Source organism: Dipodomys spectabilis, unplaced genomic scaffold (assembly GCF_019054845.1).
Source record: "Dipodomys spectabilis isolate Male_0828 unplaced genomic scaffold, ASM1905484v1 ptg000030l, whole genome shotgun sequence".
NCBI lineage: Eukaryota > Metazoa > Chordata > Mammalia > Rodentia > Heteromyidae > Dipodomys > Dipodomys spectabilis.
The window spans coordinates 11,272,106-11,290,912 of record NW_024870707.1 but is presented as its reverse complement, the minus strand read 5'-3'; the positions used below and the strand labels follow the sequence as shown (position 1 = coordinate 11,290,912).

Sequence of the window (18,807 nt, the reverse complement as noted above, 5' to 3'; positions counted from 1 at the left end):
ATGGCTTTCCTATCAATGGCCAGTTCCAGTGACTTAAGAGATGGCCACTTAGGACATGCCCACCTCTTGGGCTACAACTCTCTGCAGCTGGCTCCTTTTGGGACATGAGAGGATATTAAACAATGATGGCTATATTTGTCATTGTCATCCCATGCCAGAGACTCAGCTGCTTAACCAACAGTTTAGTTCAATTGTGCTGCTTTGTCCCTGAATGCCATGGAACTACACACTACATGGAGAACTCTCATTTTATTTTCAAGCAGCACGGAGTTCTTCTCCAGCTGCCTCCTCCCTTGCAGCTCTAATACACAAGAAGAGGGGGCAAGGAACATTACTACAGAAATGTGACATCAAATGGCTACACAGAAAGGTGTGAAGCTGTGGGAATTCTACTCACCATTAACCTTGGAAGTAAGAGAGTCATACCTCATCAGAAACTTTGAAACGCTTCAGGAGGGCCACAAACTTCTGTTTGATGTTAGGTTGCTGTGGGGATAAAGTATAAAACAGTTCTCAGACATCTACTTCTGGTTATCAAGTCAACCAACAGTGAATGAGCCTACCCTTGCAGGGAGCAATGAAAGCACAAGAGAGAAGGGAAACATAGTTCTTGCTCCCACACTGAAAACATCTGGAAAAACAAGCCAGAGCCAGTGCAGTTCTCAGAGCTCCAGGTGGAGCTGAAAGTGACCTGAATAGTCTCCAGGACCTCCACCTGCAGATAACTCCAGATTGTACCTCCAGGCCCTCACCTGCTTGTCCTTCAAGCTTGCCCTGTACATATATACTTACCATCTCAGAGTGGCACTCATCTTCTTCCCCTTCACTGTCATTCAAGTTAGCAACATCACAAGCCAGCCAATCACCAAGCTGTACCTGGAGTCTCCCCCTACCACTCTATCAGCCTGTGCTGGCTACTCCTGACCTCTTGCCTGTATATTACTGCCTTCAGGCGGGCTTTTCCTTCACATCTCTGGGTCACTGCAATTGCCTTCTCCCCACCTGGCCAGTGTTCAGTTATTTTCCCTTGGGTTCCCTGTAGTCTTTCCAGAGGCAAATATAATCAGATCGCCCCAATTTAGCACTCTTGGATGGCCCTTCTTCTAGAGAACAAAGCTTAGGAGTCAGGTAAGAGTCTGAGTCTTATTTCTAACCTTAACTGTATCTACTCAACCCCCAATCCTCAGCTGAGAAACCCATTGCTTGTTAAAAAACAAAACAAAAATTGCCAGCACCAGTAACTCACGCCTGTAATCCTAACTTCTCAGTAGGTTGATATCTGAGGATCATAATTCAAAGCCAGCCCTGGGCAGAAAAGTCTCTGTGAGACTCTCATCTCTAATTGACCAGACAAAAACCAGAAGTAGTGCTGTGGCTCAAGTGGCAGAATGCTAGCCTTGAACACAAAGAGGCTCAGGGACAGCACCCAGGCCTGGAGTTCAAGCCTTAGGACTGACAAAAACAAAAAACAACCCGCCCCTGAAAAACAACAACAACAACAACAACATAGAGACACATACATCTCTACACTGGGCCTCCCACAGTTGCTTTCAGCAATACCTTTCCCTAAATCCACCTGATAAGCTCTGTCTTCAAAAACCTGTTTCTTGGCATTTTGCCTGACTCTAGTGTCATAGTTACTTGCTAAGTCTGAGTCATTATATGTTAGAACTAGTAGAGTTGTCCAACCTTCCTGTCCGGTCTCTGTGCTGAGCCCTCTAACTTACCTTATGGCCATAAGTTTTTCTTCTCTTCCGTTTCCTTCTCTCCCTTTTCCCCTTCCCTCCTTTCTTTCTTCCATACTCCTTTTCTCTATCCCTCCCCCTTCGATGTCAGTATTAGAGCTTGAACTCAGGGCCTCTTGTTCTTAGCAATGGTTGCTCATGGTTGGCACTCTACTATTTTAAGCCATGTCTCTGGTTTTTTTTTCCTAGTTAATTGAAGGTAAGAGGGTCAATTCTGTGTGTCTGGGCTGGCCTTGAACATAGATCTTGAGATCTTAGCCTTTAAAAAAAAATTACATGTTACTGAAGAATTGAATCTAGGACTTCATGCATGTTAGGCAAGCATTCCACCACTAAACCATATTCCCATCTCAGTCTCTCAAGTGGCTAGAATTGTAGACATGAACTACCAGTACTTGGCTCACACCATTTTTTTTTGTCAGTCATGGGGCTTGAACCTGGGTCTGGGCTCTGTCCCTGAGCTCTTCAGCTCAAAGCAAGTACTCTACCTCTTAAGCCACAGCGCACTTCCGGTTTTCTGGTGGTTAATTGGAGATAAGAGTCTAGGGACTTTCTTGCCCAGGCTGGCTTTGAACCATGATCCTCAGATCTTACCCTCCTGAGTAGCTAGGATTACAGGCATGAGCGACTGGTGCCCAGCTTCACACCAATTATTAATGGATGATGTAGGCTGTGTAAACTCCCTGAGGTCTGAATGTAGCATACCCCTTCCAGGCAAGATTGAAAAATCTCAGCTGTGTCAGGTCTAGGACCTGGGCAGCTCACCCTTGTGATAGCTGAAGTTGAGGTAAGTTTCCGCCGTGTCTTCTTTACTTTCCGCAAATCCTCATCTTCATAGAATAGGTCCTGAGAGTGGGCAAGGTACAGAATTAGGCTGGAAAATCCTAGAAGTTTCTCAGACACTCCAAAGAAGGGGCTATGGGAGGTTACCTGCCCATGTAATGGATCATCGCTGCCTTCCTGCTCTGATGAGAAACTTTCCTCCTCTTCCTCAGAGTAATTGTCAATATCAGGAGAGCGATCTGGAAGAGAAATTCTAGTAAGGTAGCCTTGCCCTAAGGAAGATCTGGCCTATGAGCATTGGAAAGACAGGAATCTGTACAACTGGGCTGGAAAGAAAGGCTTCTGCCATATCCATGGCCATGCTTTATTTTTAGGAATTCCAAGCTTTTCTTGCTTGGGAACATTTTAGGCTTGCCTTGTTCACTTTTCCTAACATGAGATAAGGGCATGGAGTATCTTATTTCTCATGGGGTCTGCAGATACTATATAAGTCTTACCAGATAGCTTGGACTTGATTCCTTCATGGTCAATAGGCTGGCTGGACAGGGAGTAGATCTTTATTTCTGCCACAGGTACAGAGACATCCTTCACATTGCTGTGCAGGCCAAGAACCAGAGCACCTTCATTGGGATGTTGCATAACCTATAAGCAAAAAGTACAGTGGAAACACCTTACTAGATAGATCCTACGATTGCCATTTTCAAAGATTATACTGAACATGAAAACCAAGGACAATGCTGCTACTACTGCTCACTTTCAAATCCATGCCACTACATTACTGCTTTCTAAGTCTTATTTTTTTTTGGGAGGGGGTCCAGTTGTGGGGCCTGAACTCTGGGCCTGGGCGCTATCTCTCAGCTCTTCAGCTCAAGGCTAGCGCTCTACCATTTGAGCCAAAGCGCCACTTCCCGCTTTTTTGTTTTTGCTTATGTGGTGCTGAGGAATCGAACCCAGGGCCTCATGCATGCGAAGCAAGCGCTCTACCACTGAGCCACCTTCCCAGCCCCATAAGTCTTATTTTTTGTGTGCGTATGCTGGTACCAGGGCTTAAACTCAGGGCCTAAATTGGCTTTCTTGCTCATGGCTGGCACTATATCACTTAAGTCATGCCTCCAGTCAGGCATTTTTCTGGTTAATGGGAGATGGGTTCTCATAGAATGTCTTAGCTTTTGGAATAGATAGGATTACAGATATGCCTAGCTTCAAGTCTTTTTTTTTTTTTTTGGTCGGTCATAGGGCTTGAACTCTGTCTGGGCCTGAGCGCTGTCCCTCAGCTCTTCAGCTTAAGACTAGCACTCTACCACTTGAGCCACAGCACCACTTCCAGTTTTTGGTGGTTAATTGGAGATAAGAGTCTGGCAGAGGGGCTGGGAAGGTGGCTCAGTGGTAGAGAGCTTGCCTTGCATGCATGAAGCCCTGGGTTCAATTGCTCAGCACCACATAAGCAAAAGGAAAAAAGCCGGAAGTGGCGCTGTGGCTCAAGTGGTAGAGCATTAACCTTGAGTTGAAGAGCTGAGGGACAGCGCTCAGGACCAGAATTCAGGCCCCACGACCAGACCCCCCAAAAAAAAAAAAGTCTGGCAGACTTTCTTGCCCGGGCTGGCTTTGAACCAAGAAACTCAGCTTCCTGAGTAGCTAGGATTACAGGAATGAGCCACCAGCTTCCGGCTCTTCAAGTCTTTTTTAAAAATTCTTTTTTTTTTTTTTTCGTCGGTTGTGGGGCTTGAACTCTGGGCCTGAGCTCTGTCCCTCAGCTCTTCAGCTCAAGGCTAGTGCTCTACCATTTGAGCTACAGCGTCACTTCTGGTTTTCTGGTAGTTTATTGGAGATAAGAATTTCACGGACTTTCCTGCCCAGGCTGGCTTTGAACTGCAATCCTCAGATCTCAGCCTCCTGAGTAGCTAGGATTACAGGCTTGAGCCACTGGCGCCCAGCTTTTCTTTCTTCTTTCTTTCTTTTTTTTATTAATTTTTTATTGTGAAAAGACTGTACAGAGGGGTTACAATTACATGAGCAAGGTAATGAGTACATTTCTTATCAAGCATTGTTGCCTCCTCCTTTGTTTCCCCTTACCATCCCTGCCTCCCATTTTCCCCCTCCCCACCCCCCCAACTTCTAACCAGGCACTGAAGTGGATGCCTTGAGCAGGAAATCAGAGGCTAAGACAAGGGTCACTCAAGCTTAGGACTTTGAAATTAGCCTGGGCAACACAGTGAAACTTCATCTCAATATAAATAAATAAGCAAAAGTATATCTGATCTGTCAGCTTGCTAGTCAGGGCCATATACTTAAAAGATAACAACTGAAGCTTGAGACTGAAAATGATTGCGAATCTCTTGATCTCTGGGAGTCCATGTTAGCTTACATTCTTCACAGAGGAGCTATTTTTTTTTGTGTGTGTGTGTTGCGCACGTGCCCCAGTATTGGGGCTTAAAGTCTTGGCCTAGAGCTCTTAATATTTTTTTCCTCATACCTTACTCTCTACCATTTGAGCTACACCCCCAATTCCTGAGTGGCAAGCTGTCCTGATGGCTCACACCTGTAATCTTAGCTACTCAGGAGACTGAGATCTGAGGACCACAGTTTAAAGCCAACTTGGGCAAGAAAGTCCATGAGACTCTTAACCATCAAAAAGCAGGAAGTGGAGCTGTAGCTCAAGTAACAGAGCAAAAACAAAAACAAAAAAACCCTCAGGCCTAGAGTTCAACCCCCAAAGTGGCACAAAAAGAAAAAAAAAGTCCATCTTCAACTTCCAACCAAATGATTAACTTACAAAGGACAATTAAGCAAATGCCAACAGGCTGGGGAAAATATTTGCTGGGAGTGAATGAATGACCAGGTCCAGTGCCTCTTGGCTTCTGACTTACAGGCCAGCAGTTTCACTGTTCCACTTACCTCTGCCATGTTGATGAGGCCCACAGCCAAGGTCTTGTAGCCCAAAATAGTTCGGTTCTTGTATCGCTTCCTCCTTTGCAACATGATCTGAAGTTTGTTGGCATCTCGTTTAAGGAAATGAGGGTACTAAAGACCAAAGCAGTCAGATGGTTACTCAGCAACTGAGGGTTTTGGGGTTCAGATCCCACTAACGAACACATAACCTGTCTATATTTCAGTTTTTCCTATCTGTAAAAAGGAGGTGCCTGGCTTTCTTCACAGTCTGGAGTCCACACAAGCTGAGAAACGGATTCTTTCTTTTATCATCTGGTTAGGTGTTTTCTGTATGCATTTCAATGTATACTACTGGGATTAAGATGAGAAACATGCTGGGAGGGGTAGGAGAGGGGAAGGAAAGGGATCATAGGAGACTGAAGGAGGCACATCCTGCTGGGCTATGTGGTCAGTACCGGAGTGATAAGCAGAGAGGGTGATTGGGCAGAGTAGGTAGGTACAATATCATGTATGGTCAGGTAAAGGAAAACTGAGTCATGGCACATTATCTCAGCAGCCCATTTGGTACCAGTGACTGCTGTGGCTCTCCAGAGTAGCCAAAAATCTCCAGGTGACTTTTGCCCTTTCTCACTCAAGCTGGAATTTGCTGTTCTTAAAGAAAATTGTGTCTTGGTGTGAGAACTGTTTGACCATGGCATCTTAAATACCTAAATTTTTTTGTTTTGTTTTTGTTGGTCACGGGGTTTGAACTCTGGGGCCTGGGCTCTGTCCTTTAGCTTTTCAGCTCAAGACTAGCACTACCACTTGAGCCATAGCACCACTTCTATCTTTTTCTGCTTATGTGGTGCTGAGGAATTGAACCCAGGGCCTCATGCATGCAAGGCAAGCACTCTACCACTGCCACCTTCCCAGCAACGACCTAAGATTTAAACAGTCTCACCTGAAGGGAAAAGGTTAATTGGAGCTCTGTTTCTACCAGACCGCTAGCTGGAAGGATGATCTCATTGGAGCGAAGGATCCTTTTTGAACCCTGAATCCAAGAAAAAAAGTATGTGAAAGCTATTTTCACACACACACACAAATACTGTTTGCAAACAACTTCTAAATACCACAAATATTTTCATTGGTCCAAATATTTCAACGGTCTTATTGTCTTTTTTTGGGTTTTACCTGCCATGACAGGCAAGGTTACATTCATTACTGTAGGGCTCATCAAGAATTTTCACTTTTCCAGACTCCTGGGGAAGCATGGGTAGCACTGACATCTCTGGATATATACATTTTTTACTTTGCTCACCTTGGTTTTTCCTTCTTTCTCCTCTAATGCACTCTTGGATCACATGGCCTTTCTGGGGTGGCCTGTTTACCTGCTACCTCTCTCCTTGGATGCTCTTCTGTGTACTGCTAATCAACTCACCTTTCAGGTCTCAGCTTAGAGGAAGGTTTTCTAGGAACCTTTGTTCATTAGCTTTACCCGTCCTAAAACTTAACATAAATGCCATCACACACCATGTGCTGATCTAGCAGGACCTCTTTAGCTCCTGTAATGTGTATATGATGATCACAAGGCTGATCAATGGTTCATTCTCCTCTATTACTGAGGAGAATTCTATGTCTGAACAGTATGTTTTGTTTATCCAACCTCCTGGTGCTGTACATCCATATTTGGGATATCTTTAGGTTTTAGCTTTTAAGACTAAAGCTGCTAATCTTGTGAATGGCTGTGTGGACATATGTTTTGATGTATCATGTAAACACCTTGCAGTAAAACTGCTGGGTCTCAGGTTAAGACCCACGGTTAACGTTATGAGAAACTGCTAGGCCACTTTCCAAAGAATTTGTGCCATTCTGCATCTCTAGTAGTAGCATGAGAGTTCCAGCTGCTTCACAGTGTGGCCAGACCTTGACTCAGTGTTCTAACAGGTATATGTAGCATATCATTGTGTCTGCAATTTTCATTTGTTTGATAACTACACACACACACACACACATGCACGCATGCATGTGTGTATGTATGAGTGCTAAGGATAGAATCCAAGGCATCACCCATGCTAGACCAGTGCTCTAAAACCCTGCCACAGAAAACTAATAATGAATCCTTTTTAATTAACATGCTGGTCATCTATAAATCTCCAGCCCACGCAGAAAAATCCTCAAGACTCTGATTTCCAATTAATCAGAAACAGAGGCTGGACTTGAGGTATGGCTCAAGTTGTAGAGTGCTAACTGTAAGAAAGCTGAGCAAAAGCCGGGCGCTGGTGGCTCACGCCTGTAATCCTAGCTACTCAGGAGGCTGAGATCTGAGGATCTCAGTTCATAGCCAGCCTGGGCAGAAAGTCCGTGAGACTCTTATCTCCAATAAAAAACCACTAGGAAGCCAGAAGTGGCGCTGTGGCTCAAGCGGTAGAGTACTTGCCTTGAGCTGAAGAGCTGAGGGACAGCGCCCAAGCCGAGAGTTCAAGCCCCATGACCAACCAAAAAAAAAAAAAAAAAAAAAGTTGAGCAAATGAGAGGCCCTGAGTTCAAGCCCTAGTAATGGCACAGAAAAAAATACTAGTTGTGGGGCTGGGAAGGTGGCTCAGTGGTAGAGTGCTTGCCTTGCATGCATGAGGCCCTGGATTCAATTCCTCAGCACCACATAAGCAAAAAGAAAAAAAAAAATACTAGTTGTATTGTTGTAAGAGGTTTTATTTTGTCCTTCTTCCACTAATGTAAATAATTTGTCAGAAGTACTGAATTTGTATGTGTGTGTGTTAGTACTGGGGCTTGAACGCAGGGCTTCTCACTCTTGCTTGGGTCTTCTGCTCAAGGTTTTGGCACTCTATCACTTGAACCACACTTCCACTTCCATTTTTTTGACAGTTAATTGAGATAGCATCTTGAGGACTTTTCTGCCTGGGCTGAATTCAAACCACAATTCTCAGATTTCAGCCTCTTGAGTAGCTGGGATTACAGGTATGAGCTACTATTTTAAATTGAAGATAATCTTTTAAAGAAAAAGTTTTGCTGAGTGTCGGTGGCTCTCACCTGTAAATCCTAGCTACTCAGGAGGCTGAGATCTGAGGATCAGAGTTCAAAGCCTGGGAGGAAAGCCTGTGAAACTCTAATCTCCAATAAACTACCAGAAAACTGGAAGTGGCACTGTGGCTCAAGTGGCAGAGCACTTGCCTTGAGCTGAAGAGCTGAGGGGCAGCACCCAGGCCCAGAGTTCAAGCCCCATGACCAGACCACCCCCCCAAAAAAAAAAAGAAAAAGAAAAAAGAAAAGGTTTGTCAAGTTAGCCATAGAGGCACATATATACCTGTATAACGAATTCAGGAAGTTAGAACTATGTAGCAAGACCCTGTGCCAAATAAATGTTTACAAGAAGTGGAGGGGCTACATCACCCCCAAATATTCCTAAACATGTGCTGGTACAACCATTACAGTGGCACTCCTTTGATGTAAACTAGGGGCTAGGATGCAGCTCCATAATAGAGCTTTTGCCTTGCCATGTAGAAGGTTCTGGGACTAACACCAGCAAACAAACAAAAAAACCTCTTACCTGCTACTTCAGCAATGTGAATTGCATTTTATACCTATTTGTGAATGTAGAAGGCTGCTATTGCATCTATTTGTCTGTAGCTTAGGTTCTACCATTTGGTGAATAGTAGTGTCATTCTTCCTATGAATGATTACTACAGTCACTGACTCATTTTCAGGAATTGAAAACTATACCACCAGTGTTTGCATAGGAAAGTAACATTAGCAAAGGAAACAATTCCTGCAAACTGGAACGCTGCCTATGACCTAGAAATGGGGCAAACATCAGAAAGGAGGACGAAGTACTGAAAGCTGCCACTTCACATCAGTTCCCAAATTTCTCTTTTCAATCAACAGTGTCTGAGAACATTCCATAGATTTGAAAGGGATTATGCACAAAAATGAAAAGGGAAACCAGGTGCCACTAGCTCACACCTGTAATCCTAGCTACTCAGGAGGCTGAGATCTGAGGATCATGATTTGAAGCCAGCCCAGGTAGGAAAGTTCAGGCTAGCACTCTACCACTTGAGTCACAGCACCACTTCGGACTTTTTCTGTTTATGTGGCACTGACGAAGTGGAACCCAGGGCTTCATGCATGCAAGGCAAGCATTCTACCACTGAGCCACATTCCCAGCCCTCCTCACCTCTTCCTGTGGCTTGTCCCTGAGTGCTGTCCCTGAGCTTTTTTGTTCATGGCTAGTGCTCTACCACTTGAGACACAGTTCCACTTCCAGGTTTTTCCCCCCTTTGGTAATTAATTGGAGATAAGAGTCTCAGAGCCTTTCTTTCCTGTGCTGGCTTTGAACCATGATACTTAGATCTCAGATCTTGAATAGACAGGATTAGAGGCATGAGTCACTGGTACTAGGCTAGATGTGGGTTTTTCCATTCATGGATGGTGCTACACAACTTGAGCATTGCCTCTAATCCAGGGCTTTGCTGGTTAACTGGCAATAAGTCTCATGGGTTTGTCTGACTATGATCCATGATCCTGAGATCTCAGATTCCCGTGTAGTTACAGGCATGAACCACCAACATCTGTCCAGATGTGGAATTTTTAGAAATGCTAACTAAAAAAATATAATATTCTGTTATTATTAAGCTGCTGTACAGCTGGATTGCCATTTCATGAGTTGGTAATCAATACATTTTTTTTTTTTTTTGGTCGGTCGTGGGGCTTGAACTCTGGGCCTGGGTGCTGTCCCTCAGCTCTTCAGCTCAAGGCGAGCGCTCTACCACTTGAGCTACAACGCCACTTCCGGTTTTCTGGTGGTTTATTGGAGATAGGAGTCTCAGTCTCTCCTGCCCGGGCTGGCTTTGAACCGCGATCCTCAGATCTCAGCCTCCTGAGTAGCTAGGATTACAGGCGTGAGCCACCAGTGCCCGGCTTCAATACATTTTTTGGGGGGGACAAAGTCACCCCTTTCTTTACTTTCCCCCAGTTGTTAATTTTAATGAAAACCAATATAAGTATAAGAAACTGTTGCATAGCACATGAACTAGCTAATAAAATATTCTAGCTAGTAAGGAGTTGCCATGTAATTCATTGTTTTGCAATGAATGAGGCTCAATTCAATCATTATTTAATGACAGCAGAGGCCCTTCAGATCCTTCCTCCCTAAGCCCTAAGGAGTCATCATTAGGAAGGATTTAACATTATAGAAGGCCTGAGAATGCAGTTTAATGAAATATAAATTACATTCTCTTTGGTTTCTAGTTCCAGAACTGCCACTGGTAATTAGCTTGGCAACAGGTAAATTCCTGAACACTTTTCTTGTTCAGCTTCTCCTTTTCTTTCCTTTTTTTTTCTTTTTTCTTTGGTAGGTCGTAAGGCTTTAACTCTGGGCCTATGCGCTGTCCCTCAGCTCTTCAGCTCAAGGCAAGTGCTCTACCACTTGAGTCACAGCGCCACTTCCAATTTTCTTGTGCTTTATTGGAGATAACAGTCTCACAGACTTTCCTGACCAGGCTGGCTTTGAACCATGATCCTCAGATCTCAGCCTCCTGAGTAGCTAGGATTATAGGTGTGAGCCACCAATGCCAGGTTTTCCTTTCTCCTTTTCTGATTTCAGGAATACTTAGGAAGTACAAACAGTCGTGAAATATTTTGAGTTCCTTGTGTGAAATATTTTGAGTTCCTTGAAAAAACTGAATTAAATGTAAAGAATTAAGTGTGAGGACTATCCAGAATACAAAGTATACTAGTAAATTTCTTTTACTTAAAAATTTTAAATTGTTATTATAAAAGGTAATATAGAGTGCTAGTATAATCTTAAATTGCCAAGACTAATATAATCTGTCTTTTCACCATATGGGAAAACTTCAAAGTGCTTCCCCAACCCAGAAACTGTAGGACAAAGACTGAAACCAACACTAGCCACCCTAGTAATGTTGAATGGTTCATAAAATATGGCATTATCTGCCTCACTGATCCTGTTAGGCAGGTAGCAGGACCATTTTCTTTTTTTTTTTGGTGAGTTGTGGGTCTTGAACTCTGGGCCTGGGCATTGTCCCTCAGCTCTTCAGCTCAAGGCGAGCCCTCTACCACTAGAGCCACAGCACCATTTCCAGTTTTCTGATTGGTTTATTGGAGATTAAGAGTCTCATGGACTTTCCTGCTCCGGCTGACTTTGGACTGTGATCCTCAGATCTCAGCCTCCTGAGTAGCTAGGATTATGGGCATGATCCACTGGTGCTCAGCTAGCAGGACCAATACTATTCTCCAAAGAAAGCAAGGAGTAAAGAAACTGCTGCCTTAGCTAGAGGCAGAACTAGGATTTAGTAGGTTTTGTGAGCTCAAATGCTATGCCACAACTGTCCCTCACCTTGCTAAGTGAAGAGGGGAGAAGCTCCCAGGAGAACTGCAGCACAACAGCAGGCAAATGGCCCAGCTTCCCTGAGCCCTGAAAACCCAATGCTCAACTCACCTGCAGCTTCACGGCAATGACAACTGAGCTAAGATCTTTGTCCATTTCTTTTAGCATGATGAGTTTCTTCAGGGTCAAGCTGAAGAGCCTAGAAAAATCCAGAGAAAGAAGGCTCTGTCAAGTATAAGAAACATAAAACAAATGCTGGGAGAATACACTCTAATCAAAGTAAGAACATGAAGAGGACATGCGTTCAACAGTAATAGATCTGATTTTAACTCAAATTCCTTTTGTTCCAGGAAACTGTCAAGTGTCACAAATCAGGACACTGCCTCCCTAACCCCCCCTTAACTAAAAGTTGATGTGGCTGTCCTTACTCTCCAATCTCACTGACTGTCATCTTCCTTGACTATGGCTACCTTGTAGCAAGGCTGCCCTGGCTAGCTTTGAACTGCAATCCTCAGATCTCAGTAGGAAGACGAGAGGTGTGAGCCATCAGTATCCAGCATATTCTCTGCTTTTGAGAAATTTGTAACCTAGTTGAGCAACGGACTTAAGTCTACCAGACAATTAGGGTGACACTGAATAATGAAGTGCTGATTTACACAAAAGGAGAGCAAGTAACTGGGCTGAGGCTGTAGGGAACACATATTATTGGAGCACAGGCAGATTCTCACCCAGAAACTGTTTTCTTTAGATTCTATTAGACTATGTCTGGAAGAATTAAGCTGTCCACTTGATAACTAGGTACAGAATGGAACAAAATATAATTATATATTATTATACATTATTCTAGCTTGTGCTTAATTTTAAGATGAAGGAAAAATAGCCTCTAGTAACATCTACAAATGATCCTCAACTTGCATCTGTTTCAAATCAATTTCCATCATATTATAGCTAGAGAGGTCTACCAAGAAATGGAAAGATTCCATTCCTATTTCCATGTGTGTGTATGTGTGTGTGTGTGTGTATATGCATGTGCACACAGGTGCCATTCCTGGGTCTTGATATCAGGGCCTGAGCATTGACCCTGAAATTTTTGTTCAAGGCTAGCATTCTATCACTTGAGCCACAGCTCAAATTCCAGCTTTTGGTGTTCACTAGAGACAAAAAGTTTCAAACAGTATCTTCAAACAGTGATTCTCAGATCTCAGACTTTTGAGAAGCTCACATTACAAGGATGAGCAACTGGCATCCGGCTTCCCATCTCCTTTCTAACAAGACACCAATGAACAGTGAAATGGCCACGTGTGTGTGCACACACTGGTTCTGGGGCTTAAACTCAGTGCCTGAGTGTTGTTCCTGAGCTTCGGTTGTTCAAGGCTAGCACTCTACCATTTGAGACACAGATCCACTTCTGGTTTTTCGTTAGTTCATTGGAGGTAAGAGTCTCACAAGACTTTCCTATCAGGCTGGCTTCAAATTGCAATCCTCAGATCTCAGCGTCCTGAGCAGCTAGGATTATAGGCATGAGTCACTGGTGTCTGACAAAATGGTCACATTTTAGACAGAAAAAAAGATGAAAGAGATCTGGATGAAATAAAAAACAGAACAATCTCTGAATCAATGATGGTTTTTTTGAGACCAGAACAGATAAATGCAGGAACACAAGACAAACGACTGGATTATTCCTTGGCTCTTCCAGGAAGTGGCTGCGCCATACAAACATGTCACTTTTCTCTCTGCTTTGGTTACTTAATCATAAGGTAGGAAAGAACAAGGTTGGTCTTCCCTCAGACAGTATCTTCAGCACAAAGTGAAAATCAATAGAAAATATATATATAAAGAAGGTTCTCTTTAGTGAGAGCAACTATTCGTTTCTAGTATTTCTACTTGAATAGACACCTTTAGACACAAACAGGCATTGTACTAAGTAATGTGCTTTTGTTGCTTAAGTTGCCTGAGCAGCACCCAGGCCCTGAGTTCAAGCTCCATATCTGACTAAACAAACAAATAAATAAGAGCATAGTACTTAACCACAAGGTTGTTGTAAAGATTAGGTAGGATAACAAGATAAGGCTCCATAAATGAAAGTTCCTTTTCTCTCACTCTCAAAAAATTATATATATATATATATATATATATATATAAACAAGTTTCCCAAATACATAAAGGTATTAAACATTTTTTTCATGAAACAGCATGATTTGACTGGGAAAGAATAAACTAAGGCATTATTTTTAAATCAGTACACCTAAAAGGAGATTTTTGTTGTTGTTGGTGGTGGTCATGGGGCTTGAACTCTGGGCCTGGACGCTGTCCCTCAGCTCTTTAGCTTAAGGCAAGCGCTCTACCACTTGAGCCACAGAGCCACTTCTGGTTTTCCAGTGATTTATTGGAGATAAGAGTCTTGTGGACTTTCCTGCCCGAGCTGGCTTTGAACCTTAAACCTCAGATCTCAGCCTCCTGAGTAGCTAGGATTACAAGAGTAAGCCACCAGCGCCTGGCTTAAAAGCAGAATTTTAAAGAGCAAAACAACTAAATTTTTAATCCTGATGTTTGAATGGGGCAATTTTATCCCCAAATTATTCATATGAAGGAGTATCAAGAGAATGAGAAAAAGATTAAGAGCCAAAACAACAAAAAAATAGAACTAAGAAAAACGCTTAAGCATATTTTATTTCCTGGCCACCATATATGTCTATGAATTGGACATAAGGTTACAAGCATATAATTACTTTGGGGTTATAAATGCCAATGACTTGTACAGACCAAAAAAAGTTATACATATCCCCTCTTTTACAATCTCATCTTCTAAATAAGAAAACAGGCCTCATAGGATTTGCCCATTAAAACAGATATGACAATTCTCACGTGAAAAAGACTTAAATGTAAATTTTCTCATCTGTGACAAAGAACTGGTATATGAAATACAAAGGTAAAAAGTGTACATGTGCATAGATTTTTGAAGAACCTAGTATGTCTTAATCTTTGTTGAAAGGGAAGGAAGAAAGGAATGCAGGAAAAGCTTAAACAATGTTTTTCTTCTCAAACATTACTCACATATTAAAATCATTGTTCAAATAAAAATATAGTAAGAATGGTTAATTTGACCTAATGAGTTTTTTTTTTCTTTTTTTGTCGGTTGTGGGGCTTGAACTATGGGCTTGGGCGCTGTCCTCTGCTCTTCAGCTCAAGGCGAGTGCTCTACTGCTTGAGCCACAGAATCACTTCCAGTTTTCTAGTGGTTTATTGGAGATAAGTCTCACGGCCTTTTCTGCCAGGCTGGCTTTGAACCATGATCCTCAGATCTCAGCCTCCTGAGTAGCTAGGATTACAGGTATGAGCTACTGGCACCCGGCTTTGTTTTTTTTGTTGTTGTTGTTGTTGGTCATGGGGCTTGAACTCTGTACCTAGGCTCTTCAGCTCAAGGCTAGCACTCTACTTGAGCCACAGTGCTACTTCCGGTTAACTGGAAATAACTGGACTTTTTCTTGCCCGAGCTGGCTTTGAACCATGATCCTCAGATCTCAGCCTCCTGAGTAGCTGGGATTATAGTTGTGAGCCATACCAGTGCCCAGCTTAATGAGAGTTTTTTAAGAAAACATTTTGCCAGGCACATGTGGCTTAGGCCTATAATTCTAGCTACTGAGAAGGCTGAGATAAGAGGACCAGGGTTTAAAGCCAGCCAGGGCAGGACTAGGCTTGAGCACAAAAGCCCAGGGACAGAGCCCAGACTCTGAGTTCAAGCCTGAGGAGTGGTACCAAAAAAAAAAAAAAAAAAAAAAAAGAAGTGGGAAGAGGGGAAAGCAAATTTGTAGACAGACCTATTCATAACAGGCATGTTATGAAATCAGCTTAGGTGCCCAACTAACAAAGGGATTAAAATTCACAGGAAGGGGCTGGGATGTAGCTCAGTGGCAAAGCGCTTGCCTAGCAAGTGCAACGTCCTGGGTTCGATCCCCAGTACCAAAAAAGAAAAGACAAAAAAATACAGTTAAAAAAAAAAACCCAAACAACAAAAAATTCACAGGAAGTATTATTTAACAATAAAGAGTGAAATAATATCATTTTTAGGAAAACAGATGGAATTTGCTAGGCGTCGGTGGCTCACGCTCGTAATCCTAGCTACTCAGGAGGCTGATATCTGAGGACTATGGTTCTAAGCCATCCCAGGAAGGAAAGTCTGTGAGACTCATCTCTAATTAATCACCAGAAAATTGGAAGTGGCACTATGATTCAAAGTGGTACAGTGCTAGTATTGAACAAAAGAACTTAGGGACATTGGCCTAGGCTGAGTTCAAGCCCCACAACACACTCTCTACAGTGGGACCTGACTTTGCTTATGAATAGTAAGGAAATAGTAAGTAAACAATATTAAGTAAATAAAGCATATACGATGATTTATACACGATCACCCTGCTGCTGGGTGAATAATGCCCTTGGAAGGGAGGGCTGGGATGGGCTGGGAAGGTGGCTCAGTGGTAGAGTGCTTGCCTTGCATGCATGAGGCCCTGGGTTCGATTCCTCAGTACCACATAAGCTAAAAGAAAAAAGCCGGAAGTGGTGCTGTGACTCAAGTGGTAGAGTGCTAGCCTTGAGCTGAAGAGCTGAGGGACAGTGCCCAGGCCCAGAGTTCAGGCCCCATGACTGGACCCCTTCCCCCTCCCCGCGCCAAAAAAAAGGGAGGGCTGGACCAGGAAGACTAATCATTCAAGAGGCTATGGTTATAAAAGGGAGGGCTGGACCAGGAAGACTAATCATTCAAGAGGCTATGGTTATGGTCCAGATAAGACAGCAGGAAAGTTTGGTCTGAAGCAATGAGATAAAGAATAGAATTAAAAAACATTCTCACAGATTTGACATTGCTGACAGATTGAATGCAGTGTATGGGGAAAAAAGAAAACACCATGATGCTTCAGGGATTTTAGTTTGAACAAGGTGGATTAAGGTGGATTTTGGTGGTACTATGTAATGAGATGATAGAGAAGGGGAAGTTTTGGGAGAGCAGAACATTCAGTTTGAGACTTACTGACTATCCAAGTGGAAAAATTAGAATAGTTAGCTGGCTATAGGCATCAAAGGAAAAATCAGGCTAGAGACACAGAATTAGGAATCAAGGCAGAAGGATGATATCTACAGCAATGGGACCAGCTGAGATCTTCCAGAATGTTCTACTTTGCCAGAGGAGAAAGGCCAAGCAAAAGAAAGAGAAGTATTAGTGAGGTAGGAAAACCAAAAGGATGTGCTTTCATAAATGTGGAGAAAAAAGTGCTTAGGAAGATGTTTCCAGTATAACTGAGAGGTGAAATAAGCTGAGACAGAAAACAAAACAAAACAAAAAAATGATCAATGGATTTGACAAAATGGAGAATACTGGTGATCACAATTATACATTTCAGGGGAGTAAGAAAAACAAAGCTTGACTGAAACGTACTTCTTCAGAAATATAAGTAAGCAACAGATAAAGATGAGGCCAGAAGACAAGATTTCAAGATGAACAAATGAAGACAGAAGACAGTGCAAGGAATGGAATTTGCACTTTGGTCTCCATAGGGACTAGGCTGAGCAACCAACTAGTGAAGTTTCCAGCACTCAGCTACTGGTTAATATGTTGGCACCAAATGCTTTTTGAATAAACTTCTTTGCAGTCTCAGGATTTCCCTTTGGAAGGAGGTTAAGTTTTATCTGACCACACAGGGAAGGGTGATGATTGGGGATGTGAATGTGATGAGTGGAAAGAAAAAACAGCAAATTAAAAGGCATTTTAAAAAGTAGCTCTCAGCTGGGCACTGGTGGCTCACTCTTGTAATCCTACCTACTCCGGATACTGAGATGTGAAGATTGAAGTTGCAAGCCAGCCCAGGCAAAAAAGTCCATTAGCCTCTCTCTTATCTACAACCAGCAAAAAGCAGGAAGTAGAGCTGTGGTTCAAGTGGTACAGTGCGAGCCTTGAGCAAGAAAGCTTAGGGACAGCACCCAGGCCCTGATTCCAGCATGCATGCACACACACGTGAGCATACATACGCGCGCACACACACGCACACATGCACACAAAGTAGCTCTTGCATTTTTAGAAATACATACAAGGAAAAAGATATCTCACACAAAAACACAGAAGGTTCAGTCATGTCCTCCTCTAGCCCTACCTCAGGATGGTGGGGGCTATTACTAAAATCTCCTAGAATTGAAATACATCTAAATTTATTTTCTCTGTAATGAGACTTGAATGATGAATTGCATCATATGCATGGAAGAAATTGTTAATTTTGTGAAGCTCAAAAGAAGCACAATAATGGCACAAAAAATTAAAAGGCTTTTTAAAGTAGATCTTGTACCTGTAGAACTATATACAAGAAAAGGAACATAGCATACAAGGCTAAATAGAAAGATCTGTGTCCAGATTCTGGAAGCATCTCAGGCATCCAGACCTGTCTGCTTCACAAAACTGAAAAGCCAAGAAAGGAAGCCCTATGCTATTATTTTTGCTCCCTTCCCATTATTGTTCCACTTCTTTCCTCCCTTTATTCCGCTCTTCAAACACTCTACTTCTGACAGATTCTAACCATGTTTAAACAAATAAAGCAAGAAAACAGAGTAATTTGGATTCAAGATGTCTTTCTCTACAAAGACAATCAGCATTTTAAAAAGTAGGTCATGTTGGGGGCTGATACAACTTGCCATTTTACCTTTAAATGGTACATTTAAAAGCATTGTATAACCAGATGGTTTTCTGTTTATCCAGAGATAATTCCAACTTTCTCTGACATCCCTACCCATCCCACCCCAAGGCAAAATTCATACTTTCAGAGAAACACACAGCTACTGGGGGCGGGGGAGATTACATATTTCAGATAAAAGCCTTTACAAGAAAGGAAATGGCATTGTTCTATTGTTTGCATTGATAGGGTTTCAAATAATAATATGCTGCCAAATTGGCATATTGATTATCTCAAGCTCAAATCACCTGAGAAAGTGGAACTTGAAAAGGACATTTGGTTCTCTTTCTCTATGCGCAACAAGCCATAGGATTATTTACAGAGGATGTTCTTTATCAGG

General features: G+C 42.7%; 1 protein-coding gene across 2 annotated transcripts in view; it reads right to left on the bottom strand.

Annotated features, from left to right (window-relative positions):
• Pacs1 (phosphofurin acidic cluster sorting protein 1) overlaps positions 1–18,807 on the bottom strand; it is a 114,019-nt gene that overhangs the window by 23,452 nt on the left and 71,760 nt on the right. For both annotated transcript variants that reach the window (XM_042676619.1, XM_042676618.1), the window contains exons 2-8: positions 11,869–11,956; positions 6,358–6,447; positions 5,424–5,549; positions 3,026–3,170; positions 2,676–2,767; positions 2,511–2,591; positions 427–486 (exon numbers count right to left, since the gene is read on the bottom strand). In XM_042676619.1, the coding sequence (XP_042532553.1) occupies positions 427–486; positions 2,511–2,591; positions 2,676–2,767; positions 3,026–3,170; positions 5,424–5,549; positions 6,358–6,447; positions 11,869–11,956 (682 nt within the window). The remainder of the gene's footprint in view (positions 1–426; positions 487–2,510; positions 2,592–2,675; positions 2,768–3,025; positions 3,171–5,423; positions 5,550–6,357; positions 6,448–11,868; positions 11,957–18,807) is intronic.